At 49.5% G+C, this 17,816-nt stretch overlaps 1 protein-coding gene across 1 annotated transcript in view; it reads right to left on the reverse strand.

Moving 5' to 3' along the window:
* Positions 1-8,288: 8,288 nt before the first annotated feature.
* PTPRS (protein tyrosine phosphatase, receptor type S) overlaps positions 8,289-17,816 on the reverse strand; it is a 179,752-nt gene continuing 170,224 nt past the window's right edge. Inside the window, exons 30-31 of the mRNA XM_015415315.1 lie at positions 16,876-17,011; positions 8,289-9,710 (exon numbers count right to left, since the gene is read on the reverse strand). Of these exons, the coding sequence (XP_015270801.1) occupies positions 9,642-9,710; positions 16,876-17,011 (205 nt within the window). The 3' untranslated portion in view covers positions 8,289-9,641. The remainder of the gene's footprint in view (positions 9,711-16,875; positions 17,012-17,816) is intronic.

Here is a 17,816-nt window from a genome sequence, read left to right on the forward strand (position 1 = left end):
TGTGGTCATCTGCCCCCATGCTTGGTTTATAGCTGTTTTGGTTTATAGCTGTTTTGGTTTATAGCTGTTTTGGTTTATAGCTGTTTTGGTTTATAGCTGTTTTGGTTTATAGCTGTTTTGGTTTATAGCTGTTTTGGTTTATAGCTGTTTTGGTTTATAGCTGTTTTGGTTTATAGCTGTTTTGGTTTATAGCTGTTTTGGTTTATAGCTGTTTTGGTTTATAGCTGTTTTGGTTTATAGCTGTTTTGGTTTATAGCTGTTTTGGTTTATAGCTGTTTTGGTTTATAGCTGTTTTGGTTTATAGCTGGTCTTGGTTTATAGCTGTTTTTTCTCCCTGGAATTGCCTACCAATGTTCCCTCTAAGCTGTGGAGTCTTGTGAGCAAAATTTCTACTTTGTGAGCCACTGGCATTAAAGCTGTGAGCGAGTGATTTGGCTACTGCATCAGTTAGTTTGCCTCTGGAGCCCTCCTTCCTGAGTGAAGAGAAAAATATGTGAGCCAGAGGCTTAAAAGCTGTGAGCTAGCTCACACTAACTCAGCTTAGAGGGAACACTCCTGGTAACTGGAATGTGAATAGCTACATATTTTGTACTTCATCTATAAATAGATAAAATTGTGTTGAACTTCTATCCTTTTTACCTGACATGGGTGGTTTGCTTGTTTTCCCCCACATGTGCCATCAGATAGGCTCGCCAGCTCTGAGTTGTCAATAACTTGGAGATTTTGGGGTGGAGCCTGAGTGGTGGGTTTAGATTCAGAGGAATTAGCTGTGTTAGTCTGTTGCTGCAAAATAGTCCAAGAGTTCAAATAGCACCTTTAAGACTAACAAATAGCACCTTTAAGACTAACCTTTAAGACTAAGACTAACTGAGTGGTGGGTGTGGCCTTATGACACACTTCCGGTGATGGCAGGGGGTGTGGCCTTATGACACACTTCCAGCGATGGCAGGGGGTGTGGCCTTATGACACACTTCTGGTGATGTCAGGGGGCGTGGCATATGCTAATGAGTTATGCTAATGAGTCCCCCTAGCTCTTTTTCTATGAAACGACCCCTGCAAACACCAGTCACACTCGTTGCTTGTGGAGGTGCCTGCATAAATCCATCAGGAGCAATTATGGCTCATTGCACAGCAGCTTCCAGCAAAGCCCAGCTGACCTTTCATATGATGGATAACAAGGATCCTCCATTGCTTGGAAGAGATGCCTGCGTCACTCCAGATCTTCACAGGCAAGTCCACTTGGTACCCCATATAGGACCTGGACCATGAGATGACCTCCTTAGGCACTACTCAGATGTTTTTGAAGGCTTGGATCACTTTCCTGGCACTCAGACTCATCTCTCTGGACTCAACAATCCCCTACTCCATTTTGGAGAAATTGAAGAACACAGTTCACCAGGCGTCATCACAAAAATTGCACAGCCCACTCCTTGGGTCAGTAGCCTAGTGATCACAAACACAGGGCCGGCCCGAGGGGTTTCTGTGCCCTAGGCCAGGCTGCCTTGTGATGCCTCCCCTTAGATGCCAACCTCCCAGTGGGGCCTGAAGACCTCCCAGCTGGGTCCCAGCAGCAGGGCCGGCCGAGAGAGGGCTCCATTTCCCCCCGCCGCCTCCTGCAGCAGGCGGCTGTTTTGCTAAGGGGGAGGCCAGAGGCCCCTCGGCCCGTCTCCTACCTGGATCGAGAGCCAGCCCCGGAGGTACGGGCAGCCTCGCCCCCCCGGTCCCTGCTGCAGCCGGAGCGGGGGGGCCGGGGCCCTCTGCACGTGCTCAGAGACCCTCCGGCTCAGTCGGGCCATCCCTTCGAAGCACGGGCAGGGCAGGAGTGCTTCGTGGCAGGGTGGGAAGGAGAGAGACGTCTGAGCGGACAGAGCAGTCTTTGGGATCGCAGGCGTCTGTTCCGGCGAGGCTGAAACTTTCCGGTTGCCAACACTCTTGCCTGGGAAATTCCTGGACATTTGGGGGGGGGGGGAGAGAGAGCGACAGTCAGGGAGGCGAGGCCATCGAGCCCACCCTCCGGAGTTGCCATTTCCTCCAGGGGAACGGGAGATCGGTTGTCGTTCCTTGCAAACTCAAGAGGGGCTGCTGCTCCGTTCCAAACTGGCCAAGGGCCTCCTCTCCCCTCAGCTGCCGCAGCAGGAGGGACCCTGGCGAGGTCTGAACTGACACAGGCCGCTGCCACTCTTGCCTTGGAGTGCCACACAGGCCCCGCTCGGCCTGGCTTCATCAGTCAGACCCTTGGTCCCTCCAAGTCTGTACTCTGCTGTCTACTCAGACTGGCAGCAGCTCTCCCGAGTCCCAGGTGAAGGGCTTTCATCTCGCCTTCTGCCAGATCTTTTAAGGGGAGGTGCCCAGGACTGAACCTGGGACCTTCTGCATGCCAGGCAGATGCTCTACCACTGAGCCACAGCCCCCTCCTCCTCCTAGATTATTTTAACTTCCCAGTCTGTCCCTGACTGCAGTGGCAATATTTCTAAAATACAACAATACACACTGAAACCAGCTGAAACCCCTGCAGCATGATGCCTCAAACAGAACAGTTAAGAAGAAGAGTTTGGATTTATACCCCGTCCAGGAGCTGGCAATAGCGCACGACGGCTGGTGCAGAGCGCATGCGTGCTGCCGCCGTGACGAAAGGAGCAGCGGGTGGCTTTGGGCAGGGTGGGGGCTTTTGGAGGGGGGCAGCAGGGAAATTGGCACCCTACTAGTGTCTCCGCCCTAGGCAAGATACTAGCAGGCCTAGTGATAGGGCCAGCCCTGCACACACACACAAAATGGGTCACTACGGATTTATCTTGATCCATGTGATCTTAACAAAGCAGCATCGAGACAATATTTCTCTATTCTATCTTCATGTTAGGAAAAACATGTCCGGGAAGAAACTATTTACCATTCTAGATGAAAAGGATGGCCATCGGCAGGTAAAACTGGACAGATGATCAGCAGAAGTGTGCACCTTTAATACCCCATGAGGAAGATACCACTTTAACAGACTGCCTTTTGGTATCCGGTCAGCAAGTGAAGTATTGCAGCAGAAAAATTATGAATTCTTTGGCGACATCCCAGGTGTCCATATGATTGCAGATGACATGAGCATCACAGCAGCAGCAGAGGAACATAACGCCATTTTAAAGTACATTCTTCAGAGAACATGACAAAAGAGTGTAAAATTCAACAAGGATAAAATACAATTCCTGGCAGAAGATGTCAAGTATAAGGGCCGTGTGTTTTCCAAAGATAGCATCAGACCAGATGACGACAAAGTGGAAGCAATCAACAAAATGCTCGCACTTGTTGACAAGAAAGGCCTTCAGAGATTCTTAGGTATTATACAATACAATATATGCCAAAGGAATCAAGTCCGACTGCACTTCTGAAAGCCCTGTTGACAAACCATACATTGTGGCAACAGGGGCCTGAACAGCAGGAAGGTTTGTTCCTCAAGTTGAGGAAGGCCAAATTAAGAACTGAACCATCTAGTGAAACATTTTTGAACGTGTGTTTGCCCGTCCGATTCATGCGTTCAGCCTGACCATTGGATTGGGGATAGCCAGGACTGGAATGACTGATAAGAGATATCCCACTTGAATATAGCTCCTTATGGGAAGGCAGCATTCTACCGGCTACATCAGCCGCTTTAACATCCAAACTGGCATCCACAGTTCTCAGTTCTGAAGAAGTCGAAGGCCCTTCAGTGTTGACAAAAGGCCTGCAATGACAGATACGCCAGGTCCCTTCCACCCCTGCAAGAGGGGGAGTGTGTGTGGATGCAGACACATACCGGATGGGCACCAGCATCAGTTACAGGCAAGAGGACTGAGCCACATTGCTATACTGTTGAAACACCGAGTGGAAATGTGTAGAGGAGGAATAGGAGACATTTGAGAAAACGTCATTCCTCTGCGGCTCCAGAATTTCCTGCCATGCCTGATCACGCTGTATCAGAACGGATCTCAGCTGACGTTCTAGACCTGCCCAGAGAAGCGGATCACAGCACTCCAGGTCAGTGTTCCCTCTAAGCTGAGTTAGTGTGAGCTAGCTCACAGTTTTTTAGCCTCCGGCTCACACATTTTTGTCTTAGCTCAGGAAGGATGGCTCCAGAGCAAACTAATTTATGCAGCAGCCAAATCGTCTGCTCACAACTTAAATGCCAGTAGTTCACAAAGTAGAATTTTTGCTCACAAGACCCCAAAGCTTAGAGGGAACAGTGCTCCCAACGCTTGACAACTCCCCAGTCGAAAGTGTACGAACAAAGAGTGGGTGGGTGGTCAGGTGGCCTGCTACAATAAAGGACTATATGATGGGTTAGCAGTAAAGGCGAACCCCAGCAGTGAGTCAAGTGCTAGTAACCTCAGACTCCACATTTTGTAGTATTTGAGTTGTACCGACTAAACCAAAGAAAAGAAGGGGGCGTGTGGTATATTTCCAAGAAATATGTATGCATGTAATGGAACAGTTTACTCCTCCCCTGCTATCTATGTGATCTGGTTTGGTCCGATTGGGGGGGCGCTCTTGTTCCGTTCCGTATGTTAGCAGAAGTTTTGGGTTGCTGGAATTGTCTCGCAAAGAAACAGCTGATTTTTTCGCCCAGCCAGCTTGTCCCTGCTGAGTGGATTTGAGAATGGGAGCCTGAGTGAATACTAGAACCTGGGAACCCCCAGCAAAAGGGGACATTACAGAGACAACAAATGCAGATCACGATGGATCTGCCTCAGAGGATGGCGTTGAATGGCTGGAATTTAAAAAAGGGGGGGGGTCAATTAATAAGAACTCCAGGAGGGGTGCAAAACCACCGCCCAACTTCCAACATGCATGAACTTTGCTCTGTAAATGAAGCCTACAATCCTGGTTTCTTCTTGGTGGGTCCTTATTAAAATGTCAACACCCCCTATCCTCCGGCCCCATGCAATGCCCGATTCCCCCCGAAGCAGAAATGCTGCCACACTTGGTTGTATTGCTTATAACTCTGTTATCTGTAGGGATGTTAGCTTAGGGCAGGGAGTCCCCCAACTTTTTGGCCCCATGGGCATTTATGGAATTTGGACATGAGATGGCGAGAACCACCACAGAACGGCTGCCGCCGGAGGCAGAGTGAATCACAAGACGTCACGGCGATGCCTCCCAAAATGAACATATCGAACATATGAACACAGTGAAGGCGCTTGTGCTGTGGCGGAAGCTGCCGCCGAAGCAACTTCTAAAAAAATCTGCACCACTGATCAAATCTCCAACGGTCCATCAGAAGCCCCGCTGGGCAAAAAACCCACCCGCTTTTGACGAACAACAGGCAGGCAGCAGGGAAGGTGGCAGCGGGTTCCAGAGTGGCCGTTGGCACCATGCCAGCCTTGTCGAAATGAAGAGGAGCTGCGTAGAGGGTGGTGCTCCTGTACCATTCTCCTGAAGTTCAGTGGGGGATGGAGCCTCACGTCAGGGTGGATGCTGACAAAGCTTTTGAAGAGAGTGGCTTCACGTTTCATGGAGCGTCCCCTGGTCGCCTCTGGTCTGGCAGGCCACGTAGTTTCTTGAAACAATGCCGAAACCAGGGCTATTTTTGGGCAGAAACGCACAGGAACGGAGTTCCGGCTGGCTCCCAAGTTGGCCACGCCCAGCAGGAACTCATTAGCATAATAGGCCACACCCAAGAGCAGAAACTCATTAGGATTGGCTACATTAGGGGTGTGTGACCTAACATGCAAAGGAGTTCCTGCTACCAAAAAAGGCCCTGGGTTTTGACAACAAACAAGGTAAACAGAATAAGAAGCAAAAGGTGGGTGTGGCTGGATGACCACACTTCTGGTAACATGGGGGTGCGGCCTAATGTGCTAATGATCTGTGTTGTCAGGGGTGTGGCCCAATATGCTAATGAGTTCCTGCTGTTGGGTGTGGCCTATTATGCTAATGAGTCCCTGCTGGGCTTTTTCTACAAAAAGAGCCCTGCCAAAACGTGTGATAACCAGAGGCGAAAGCACAGGCGTTGTCTTCCATTTGGATCCTGAGGCCTTAAACAACATGCGAGCCCTTCCTCTGTCTGCACCTCCCTCCCGTGCCTTCATGCATAGCATTGCCAACCTCCAGGTGGCACCTGGAGATCTCCTGCTATGACAATTGCTCTCCAGACAACCAAGATCAGTTCTCCTTGGGAAAACGGCTGCTTTGGAGGGTGGGCTCTGTGGCATTATGCCCGGCTGAGGTCCCTCCCTTCTCCAAGCCACGCCCTCCCCAAGCCCCGCCCTCCCCAGGCTCCGCCCTCAAAACCTCCAGGTATTCCCCAGCCCAGAGCCGGCGACCTTATTCATGGCACGTGGGTGCCTGCATGCCCACAAACACACAGAGTCTCTTCAGCCAGGCGTTGGTTTTTTTCAGACAATCTTCCTTTAATACAAAGTCAATATATATATCTACATACACCGTGGTCTGAGTAACCACTTTAAACTGTTTTTTGTTTGGAAATAACAGTGTGAGAGCAACAGGGGCCTTGCTTTCATACAAAGGAGGGAGAAGAAAAAAGAAAAATTAAAAAAAGGGGAAAGAAAATTTAAAAAGGGGTTTGCCGCAACCCCTGCCTTCTCGCCCGCCCCCGTGTGTGCTGACCTTTCTCTACGTCGTACTTAAAAGAACCTCCTGGTGTTATCTGGAGGAAGCATTGAGGTGGGGTTTTGCTCCCCATCCCCTCCCCCAGTTGTGTGAAACCCCTCCGGAAAGTAACAAAAGCGAGGAGTGATATGAATCGATGGCCCCTCTTTGGGGGGGGGGGGCTATTTCCGTACCATTTATATTGTCAAAGGTGGTGATTGGGGGATCGGCTGTAATCCAGAGAACACACTGAGGCTGAGGAAACAGGGTACGAATAACGCCAGCACTCTGCCCCGCCCCCCGTGGTATATTTACCTCAGAAGAGCTGGGCGGGGGGGGGGTCACATGTTATCCTCACAACATCCCTGTGAGGTAGGGTAGGCTGAGAGACAGTGACTGGCCTGAGGCCACCCAGTAATCTTAAGGCTGAGCGGGGATTTGAACCTTGGTTTCGTACATCCAAACGGGAGGATCAAGCTGCATGTTGCCTTAGTGCTGCTGGAAAGGGGTGTGTGTGTGAACCGTTTCCTCCTGCCACCCTCCCACGGGGCGCCCTCCCAGTACCCTTATCCCCCCCCCCAAAGGGGAGGTACAAACAGCTTGAGATGTCTTTTAATCACAGGGAAAGGGGGTCTGAGAACGGCCGCTCCCCTCCTTGGAAAAGCTACATTGGGAAAGGAACACTCCCCCCACCCCGAAACAGGACAGCCAGCATAGCATGCTGTTTGATCCTAAACTTGTGGACAAGGCCCCACAAATCCTGGCCCACCAAACTGAGCCCAGTGCTCCGGCCTGGGACGCGGCTCTGATAAGCCTGCTATCGACCGGGTGTTTCTTGAAGGGGAGGGGACTGTGCAGTCCCCGTGGGGCTGGGAAGCCGCATTCAACGTGGTTTGAGGGGCCTTATCCTTGGCTGCCGGAGAACCTACTGGGCTAGTGTCGTCCCCTCCCCGGGGTGCCGCCAGTGCCCTGCTCCTCTGGTTCTCCGCATTCTGGCGTGGCTCCCAAATCCCAGTCTTTTCCATGACACGCAGCCTTCTAAATGTAATCTCCCCTCTTGCCATTGGTCCCTTGAAGAACAGGCATCCTCTCCCCACAACAAACACCCTGAGAGGTAGGTGGGGCTGAGAGAGCTGTGACAGAAACTGTTCTTTTTCAAGAACAGCTCTTATCAGAGCTACGGCTTGCCCAAGGTCGTCCAGCCAGGTGCAAGTGGAGGAGTGGGGAATCAAACCCGGTTCTCCCAGATTAGAGTCTGCACACTTAGCCACTACACCAAACTGGCTCTTCCCGCACCCACGCCTCTAACCTGACGCCTTCCGAAGACTTGATATGCCTTTTTGAAAGGGGGGGGGGAGAAGAAATATAAAAAGCAGCAACTTTTTTTTTTTGTCGTCGTCCATACATGAGCGGATTAAACTTCTTTTAAATGGTAAAAAAAAGCAGTATGTAAAGTAGCGTTTTTTCCACATGATGCGTCTCTCATGTACCACAGCCATTACACGTAACATTTCTACAGTGAAAAAATAGACTTGTCTTTGAACAGAATATGAACAAATAAGTAATTTTTTTTTGTAAATTCATTGACTGATATCTTTTGTAATTTTTTTTACATATTTTTTAAAAAGGAAAAAAAATACACTATTTGGGAAAAAAAAGCAACAAAAAAAAATAATGTCACTTGCTAAGTTACATCGATAGCTTTAAAGAAAGCCCCTCGCAGGTATTCCCTCCAGCCATTTCTCTTTGCTTCGGTCTAATCCTGCTAGCAGTACAAATTGCCTCCCCTTGCTCGGCGACCCCCTCCCCATGTGGGCCTCTCTGCCATTTTCCTCTTTGGCATTGGGGGTACGGGAAGGGACACACCCACTAAAATACGTGGTCGGAAAAATTCATTTTGATGTGCAAGTGGATTCAGCAGTGTGAGTAGAGGATTCCCTTCATTAGAAACAAAACACATTCCATACCTCGTATTGGAAAAGGGGAGGTAAGTGGGAATGAACCAAAAATGACCAGAGCACAGGGAGATGTGGGGCTGGTGGGGGGGAGGGATGTATAGAAAAAAAGAGGATGCCCGTCCCTCATTTTCGAGATCCTGTGTTTCGGGTCCCCTAGAGACTCTTTATTGCATGGTGGTTTTGCTTTCTGACACAGAAAACTGAGGAATTTGAATACATGGGGAATGTTCCAAGTTTTGAAAGGATGAGCTATGAGAATGGGTGGAGGGGGCAGAGAGACCTCCCCCCCTCGTTTGCATGGTGGCAGAAACACCCCGAGTCTTCCAGAAGGACAGAAGTTTCCCCTGGATAACCTTTGTACGATGTGTTCTTTTGGTGCGAAATAATTCACCGCCTTTCTGTGTGTGTCTCGTCTCCCCACCCCGACCTTTGGCGAACCTGCAAGTGACTTCCTGTAAAGATTTTTCAACTAGATTAGTATGTAAACTGAAGCCTACAACAATATCCTCATTGCCACGGTCCAATCCTTTCCTCGGCGATCTTTCTTCAGCCTCTCTCGGCTTCCCCCCCCCAAAACCAGGCTGCTGTTTTCCAAGGTGGGTGCGTGGGGTGGGGGCCCTCTCAAGGGTATTTTCTCATTTTTAAAAAAAAGTTTCATTAAGTGTTTGGATCAGTTCTGCGCTGTCTGTGTGCTGCCGTCACTTCCACACCGTGAACACCAAATGAGGTAAGAACAAGTTCGCCACTTAAAAAGGAATCTTCTTCCTGAGCCGCCCCCCCCTCTTTGCGGTCCAGGTTCTTAAAAAAATGAAAAGGAAAAAAACCAACAACCAAAACAAATGCACAGGGGTCCCGGAGCCATAGGGGATGTTGTGAGTATATTTTTTCCTCTACTACTTCCTGGCTCGCTCCTCTTTTCCCCACTGGAGTGTCCAAAATGGAAAACGAAAATAAAAAAGGAAACGTTCTTCTGATTCAGTTTGTGGTTGTTTGTTTGTTTGTTTTTTAAAAAAAGGTCAAGCTCACCTCTCCAGCTGGGGAAGGGGACTTCCGGGGACTTTAAGTGGTAAAAGAGTCCGCAAGATGGATGGCTTTTTGTGTGTTTGTTCGTTTTTATGTTGCATAGTGATCAAAACTGCCCAGATACTCCAGCGCTGCTTGATAACAAAACTGATATTCGTCCTGGAGAACGGGAAATGGGAGAGAGCAAAGAGAGAGGGAGAGGTTATAACAAGCAAGGCCACCTGTGCGGACATCAAACCAGCTCTGCACTGCATCAGAATCCACAGTCCACCTAGGCCAGCATCCTGTTCCCAAAAGTGGCCAATTAGATGCTCCCAGAAGTCCTTCAAGCAGGACATGGAGACCAAAGCCCCCCAGCAGTGGCATTCAGAGAGTTATGACCAATGTTCCCTCTAAGCTGAGTTAGTGTGAGCTAGCTCACAGTTTTTTAGCCTCCGGCTCACATGTTTTTGTCTCCACTCAGGAAGGAGGGCTCCAGAGCAAACTAACCGATGCAGTAGCCAAATCACTCGCTCACAACTTTAATGCCAGCAGCTCACAAAGTAGAATGTTTGCTCACAAGACTCCACGGCTTAGAGGGAACACTGGTTATGACTTCTCAACATGTCTTTGTCCACAAATTTGTCTAACCCCTTTTAAAGTCAAATTGCAGTCGTCCCATGTGCTGCATGAATATTACAAGCCAATTGCCGCTTGTGGGACTTCCTTTTCTCTGTCCTAAATCAAATGCCCATCAACTTCTTGGAATGTCTTTGTCTTATGGGAAAAGGAGGAAAAACATTCTCTCTTTCCCCCATTTTCTTCATCTTGAGCATAATTTCCTTTCCCTTTTTATCCAATAAAAGGTCTATGATACATTGATCCTGAGTGGTGGGTAGCTGTTGTTAATCACTTACCACCCAAGTAATCCCCTCCCCCCAATGGCTAGAGTTCTTTTTGGATCCCTTTCAGAAAGTAAAAAGGTAACTAAGTCATAGGAATATATGTCTGAATGAACTCGCAAACACGGTAAAATATAACGCCTCCTGAGATTAGCGTACAAAGGGCACTCCAGAAGGTAATGTGCTATCTGAATAAGGTCAACACATGAACCTACCCCTCATAACTGCTGAGGAGTGAGCATTTAGTCTGGCCAGAATATACTCCCTTAACAGGCTTTGGGAAGACAACAGACAGGTGTAAGAGAGAAGAGATTTTGGAGGTGGAATACCAAAAAATTGGGATGAACAGGTGCGGCATGTTCTAAAGGCAGAGCTTTGGTGATCGATTGATTTTACACGATTTCTCACCAACGCAAATACTATATGAAACCCCAGGGCCTGGATAGTGTCCAGGTTAACGTCAAGAGCCAACAGTTTCTCAGAAACAGTCTTAAACCACATTGACCTATAAGAGTCTTCTTTCAGGAGTGCCAGGTAGCCCTTGCCGCTCAAGTATGACTCGATGAACAGTCTAAACGCTCAACGGAGGGTTGGCCAAGTTCTGAACAGAGGGCCCCAACTGGCCACACACCAAGAGGTGTTTAATAATTTTCTCAGAAAATATAAAAGATGTTTTCATTTACCGACACAAACCTTATGGCTACTCCGTAAAGGATTAATAGGAATGATTTTTAGGTTAAAGACTTGAACAGCACCTGGAATACAGTTCCCACCAGTGTTCCCTCTAAGCTGGGTTAGTGTGAGTTAGTTTTTTAGCCTCCAGCTCAGACATTTTGGTCTTCGCTCAGGAAGGAGGGCTCCAGAGCAAACTGGTTTGTGCAGGAGCCAAACCGCTCGCTCACAACTTTAATGCCAGCGGCTCACAAAGGAGAATTTTTGCTCAGAAGACTCCACAGCTTAGAAGGAACATCGGTTCCCACCACTGTTTTGAAAAAAGTTTAGTATGCCGTTGGCACAGGTTTTTGCTTTTCTCCTTATCAGTGACCGACGAGGCTCTCATTTTAGGTTAGATGTGAAAAGGATACCCAAATATGAAAATTCCTTCACTTGTTGAATTTCTTCTCCATGCGGAGTCCATATGAATACTGAGGGATTCTGTCTTTTCTTTTCTGGAGAAAACATCTACTTTCGTTCTCTGGTGGTTTGTTTTCAGGCCTTCCTTAATACAATATTCCGAGGAAATGTTTAAAGATCTCTCCAGACCAACTCTTGTCCGAGAGAGCCGAGAAGTATCATCAGCATAAAGCAGAACCGGAATACTGCAATTGGCCAAATGGGATGGATGGCAAAGCTTCTTAAAGCAAGACGAGAGATAATTCCTATATAGAGTGACCAAAAAGAAGGGCCCAAAAGGCAGCCCAGCCTAACCCCTTTATCAAAGTTAAATGTCTCAGTCAGCTCGCCGCCATAGCCACAGCGACCTGATCTGGTGGCCATTCAAAATTATTAAACTCCTTTGGATGGCAAAAGGGGCCAACCTCAAGGAAAATAAATATAAAAGGTACAAGTGGAGACCCGCAACAAAATGTTGCCTACTGTGTTCTAGTTGGGTCTCCACTTGTTCTCTCCCCCCCCCGCTCCGAGCCCCACAGCCCGGAGAGGTAGCCCGCCCCGCTCCTCAAGAGCGCTGTCCAGCTGGCCCTCCTCGCGGGGGGGGGGAGGAAAAGGAAGCAGCAGGAGGAGGTAAGTACCCCCCATCCCGCTGGTTCCCCCGTGTCCTCCACCCCCTTGCCTTCCCCCCCGCTCCTCGCCGTCCCCCCCCTCCGGCCCCGAAACGACGGCCGAGCGGCGTGCCGCTGGGCACGCTGGGCCTCGCGGATCACTCTCTCTCTTCCCACCCCCACCCCCCGGCTCCGAACCGAGGGCGAGCCGATCGGCCCTCGCCACTCTACCCCCCCTCCCGGCTCGCCACTTCCCTTCCAAGCGGCGGCGGCGGTAGCCTTGGTCGCAGAGCGTTCCGTGTCCATGCGCACGGAACGCTCTGGCACTTTTGGGGGGATTTAAACATTCCCCCGAAATTTTTGTCACCATTTAGGATTTTTGTGCACACGTGGGGACTGCCCCACGTGTGCACAAACCTCTCCCTCCCTCCAAGTGCCCCCGATGTCCGGATTTAAGGATCCGCACAGAGGGGTCCAGTTCACTATTAGATATATAGATTGAATCTAAAACAAAAGTGAAACAAAACGAAACTACTCCCTTTCAGCAGAGTGAAGCCCATGTGCATTTAATCCCTCTCCTCATAAAAGCCCTGAGCATAATTTAAGAACATAAGAAGCCAATGTTGGATCAGGCCAATGGCCCATCCAGTCCAACACTCTGTCACACAGCGGCCAAAATACCGTGTGCCATCAGGAGGTCCACCAGTGGGGCCACTTCTAGCGTGTCCCCTTCCCCATGTCACATTTTCCTGTGCTCTGCTGTCCTTTTTGAGTGTTTAAAGGCAAATTTAAATGTAGTGCACCTAGGGGTTGAACCTGCTATGTGGCTAATAACTGAAAAGTAAGATGGAAACAGGTGTTTTGTTGTTTTTTTAAGTAGGGCTCATGACCCATCTCCCATGTGTGCTTTCGACTAAGCTGTGAGCCAGGAAGTCCCTGTTTAAATCTCCCCTTAACCACAGAAGCAGAATGAGGCTGGAGACAGACAGACTACTGCACTGGAAGTGGAAGGAAAGATGCTTCCCTTCCAGTGGTGTCTAGGCACACCTTCCTTGTGCCACTTTCTGCTTCTGGTCCAATACAGTTTGCAGGTTTGGGAAGTGATACAAAAACCTACTGAATCTGCCGAGCAGAGGCAAAGGGGGAGGGGTGTAAACAGGCTAAGGTCTCTTCTTTCCAATTGCTTTCGAGTCATACTATACCATACTACCTCATACAGCTTCTTAACTGATTAGATTTAAGGAAGAAGAAGAAGAAGAGATTGGGTTTATACCCCACCCTTCACTACCCAAAGGAGTCTCAGAGCGGCTTACAAACTCCTTTCCCTTCCCCTCCCCACAACAGACGCCCTGTGAGGTAGGTGGGGCTGAGAGAGCTCTGGCAGAAACTGCTCTTTTTCGAGAACAGCTCTTATCAGAACTACGGCTTGCCCATGGTCATCCAGCAGGTGCAAGTGGAGGAGTGGGGAATCGAATCCGGTTCTCCCAGATTAGAGTCCATACACTTAACCAGGACACCAAACTGGAGATGACTAAAATATAGAAAAAGCTAGACCTCAGTTGAACGGCTGTGAAAATCCATCACGGATACATCAGATTTCGCAGCTAAAAGAGTGATAGGCCTGCGATTATCCTGTAATAAAAGAGGTGATGTCTCCGTGTGATCTCTATTTCAGAGCAAAGGAAGAATTTAAAAGGTTTCTAGGCTCAGGAAGGAGCTGCGGTGGCTCAAGTGGTTAAGACCCTAAACTGCAGGCTGTGGAAGGTCAGTAGTTCAGCAGTTCGAGACCCGGATGCCGCATGATGGAGTGAGCTCCCATCTCTAGTTCCAGCTCCTGCCAACCTAGCAGTTCGAAAGCAAGAAATTGCAAGTAGATAAATACCGCTTCGGTGGGAAGGTCACAGCGTTCCGTGCGCCTTGGTGTTTAGTCATGCCGGCCACATGACCACGGAAACGTCTTTGAACAGCGCTGGCTCTTCGGCTTGGAAACGGAGATGAGCACCGCAACCCTAGAGTCGGATTCGACTGGCTTTCGAGCAAGGGAAACCTTTACCTTTACTAGGCTCAGGGAAATGACTGCATCCAAAGGACAACGGGATACAGGGCCATCTGCACTGCCTGCCCCACAGCCGCACACCCTGTATCAGAGGATGGTCTCTGAAGACACCTCCCTGGCAAAACTCTAGACGGCGGGGCACGAAGGGGCGCCGACAAAAAAGGCATGCCTCTAGCAACGAATGGTCAAATACCAGCAGCAATCGGGGAGCTCTCCAGGTGGGAGAATACCAAAAAACTGAGTAGAACAAAGACGCCGTGCTCTACAGATGGTGCTGTTAAAATCGTACTTGAATAGATGCTTCCTGATCATTCTTACGGCCTCCTGCCTAGTAGCCGCATAAAGAGAATCCAAGGAGAGACTGAGGAACTGTAGCTGCAGCTCGACAAGTTTATCCCAGTGGGAAACATAAAGAGTCCTCTCCGACTAAGCTGAGGTAACCCTCTTGGATGTCGGAGTGTAAAATTTTAACTTAGGGGGGGAAGCCTTCAACTCAGGGGCTGGGGAGGGAGACGGATGGTTGCTCCTCTCCATCCTTTGGGAGGCCCCCAGTGGAGCTCAGCCCCTCCCCCCCATCCCAGTCATCTGCACGGTGTGGATCACAACCACAAACTGCACGCTCGCTGTAAGGATTCCCGAGACAGTGTACGTGAAGCGAGACGATAAACACGCTAAGTGCTGTTGACAAAACATAATCAAGAAACTTGAGAGCATCCCCAGCAGCCTTCCGCCAGCTTCGAAGAGTCCCCTCAGCCCCAGCCGGCCCCAGCTGCTCTGGAAAGACGCCCGGGGCTGGTTCGCACGGAAGTGTCCAAACACTCGGTGACTCAGGGCTTGATGGGGGGGAGGGGGGGAGCGGCCGAATGTACAAAGAGAGTTGGTTGAGCGGTCACGTTCTGTGTGACACGGCGGCAAATCTGCGGTGGCCCCTTTGGCAGCGCAAGGTTCTGTCTCCTGATCCAGTCATCTTCTAGAATTGGGTGTCCTCCAACCTTTTCAGCTTGGGGGCACCTTTGGAATTCTGACACAGCACGGTGGGCGCCGCCACAAAACTGCAGCTTCAAAATGGCTGGCCACGGGAGGCGGAGCCAGCTACAAAACGGCTGCCTCTGCTGACCTTCAGTCACCCAGTGAAGATGCTTGTGTGGTGGTGGTGGGGGCAGCTGCCGCCGAAGCAACGTTTTATTTATTTATTTATTTATTTGATTTTGATTTTACCCCATCCTCCCCGCTGAGGCAGGCTCAGGGCGGCTTACGTAAGATAGCAATAAACAGATAAGATAGCAATAAATAAAACAACAGTAAATAAGACAACAATATAAATCTCAGTGTAACACACACAACAGAGTTATTAAAAACAATTTCCATAGCGACAGCGGTAGAACGGTGGTAAAGTGCATATGAGTGAGAAGAAAGTCTGCTATTTGCTTGAGGACACTCTAGCTCTGACTTCGATAGCCACACAGGTGTTTTTTGGACCTTAACTGGAAATTTCTAATTCTTCACTTATTGGTTATCTTATTGCAATATGTATGTAAGTTATGTGTACCTCGATATTGTTTGACCTCTGAAGAAGGCCCCAATAGGGCAGAAACGCGTCAGGTCATGCATACTGGCCCTTGTGTTTAGGCTATACTTTTTTATGAGGCTTTCATTGGGCTCTTATGTATGTTTTTAACTGTCTTTCTAATAAATACTTGTATTTTTGTACATTATCAGTTTTAACTAGGTTTTTAATATTGGCCCCTCATTAGACTTTTTCTCACCCTTTTGCTTCTTGATTCCAGTTTTTGGGTCAGGTTTTTTTCCCCTTCCCTGTGCCTTACTGTAAAGTGCATATGAAATATACATCAGCGGTAAGTTCCGCTATGGGTGGATTCAGGCTGGAAATAATATTGGCACAGGGCATAGATGATGAGATGCAGCTCCTTACCTAAAATGCCTGAAAAACAGGGCTATTTTTGGGCAGGAACGCACAGGAACAGAGTTCCGGCTGGCTCCTGAGTTGGCCACGCCCAGCAGGTACTCATTAGCATAACAGGGCACACCCAACAGCAGAAACTCATTAGGATTGGCTACATTAGGGGTGTGCGGTCTAACATGCAAAGGGTTCCTGCTACAAAAAAAGCCCTGGGTTTTGACAACAAACAAGGTAAACAGAATAAGAAGCAAAAGGTGGGTGTGGCTGGATGACAACACTTCTGGTGACATGGGGGTGTGGCCTACTATGCTAATGTGCTGTGCTGTCAGGGTGTGGCCTACTATGCTAATGGGTTTCTGCTGTTGGGTGTGGCCTGTTATGCTAATGAGTTCCTGCTGGGCTTTTTCTACAAAAAAAGCCCTGCTGAAAAATATGCATCGTCAATCGAATCCCCAATGGCCAATGAGAAGCCTTGCTTGGCAAAAACCCCAGCTGGCCACACCCACTTTCTAAAGACACTTGGCGGGCACCAGGAGAGGTACCCACAGGTGCCATGTCGGGGATCCCTGCTCTAGACCATCTGGGGGGAGATGAGCATAGCAAAACAGACTGTCACCAATGCAACTTCTGCACTGCATCACCTCAAGCCCGAGGGAGTTGCCTCCATGCGTGTACAGGAGTGCTAGTGATATAATGTGTGTGTGTGTGGGGGGGGGTATGTGCCCATGTAGCCCCCTCCTCTCACCTCTGTCTGCACCATGGCGGGCCTTTGTGTCCGCAGCATCTTCACCGTCTGGAAAATGTCCACCACTCCCTCGTAGCGCATTCTCTCCAGCACGATGCTCAGCGTGATGAAGACGCCGGTCCTCCCCACCCCCGCACTGCAAAAAAGGAAGGAAGACAGGAGGCGCATCACGGGATAGTCGGTCGGAAGCAGCAAGGCCTGGCGGGGCAGGGATGAAGCACGGAATCCTTGAATGAAGCATGGAATCCTTGGGGAGGGAACCGGGGTAGTGTCCATACCCTCCCACATCTTTGCAAACATAAAATAAGAGAGGCCTTTGGGGGCTTAGTTTGATTTTGAGCTTTCCCCCATGTTGTATAAAACCCAACTCTTTTGTTTATAATGATGGGATTCTTGGCTGTACGCCACATGCACAACTCCTTTGTTCTGGTGGAGGCAAAGAAGATGGCTTGTTAGTTGGGCTAAATGTCAAGACCTCTCGTTGGAAGGGGGTGGGGTGAAGCCGGTTCTTTCACAGAGCTCAGCAGCCCCCGCCCCCTGCCCTGTGGCAGGTAGCAAAGCCAAGCAGCGGGCGTGTATGGAGGGGCAGAGCCTGTGACGTCACAAACTTGCACAAACTCCCCAGCACTACAGCCCCCCCTCCCTCTAAGCAGGCTTTACTATGATGTGGATTTTAAACTGCAAGAACTATCATTTGCTTTAGGAGCTGTGGCTCAGTGATACAGCATCTGCTTGGCATGCAGAAGGTCCCAGGTTCAATCCCTAGCATCTCCAGTTAAAGGCAGTAGGTGATGTGAAAAACCCTGGAGTCTAAGAACCCGGAGAGTTGCTGCCAGTCTGAGCAGGCCCTATTCTGCTCTGCCATCCTAGGTTTTTCTCAACACCTGGAGAGGCTTCCACCCCCCCACCCTCAGGTAGCTTGCCACCAACATCTGACCTTT

This window comes from Gekko japonicus, unplaced genomic scaffold (assembly GCF_001447785.1).
Source record: "Gekko japonicus isolate JY-2015 unplaced genomic scaffold, Gekko_japonicus_V1.1 scaffold578, whole genome shotgun sequence".
Lineage (NCBI taxonomy): Eukaryota > Metazoa > Chordata > Lepidosauria > Squamata > Gekkonidae > Gekko > Gekko japonicus.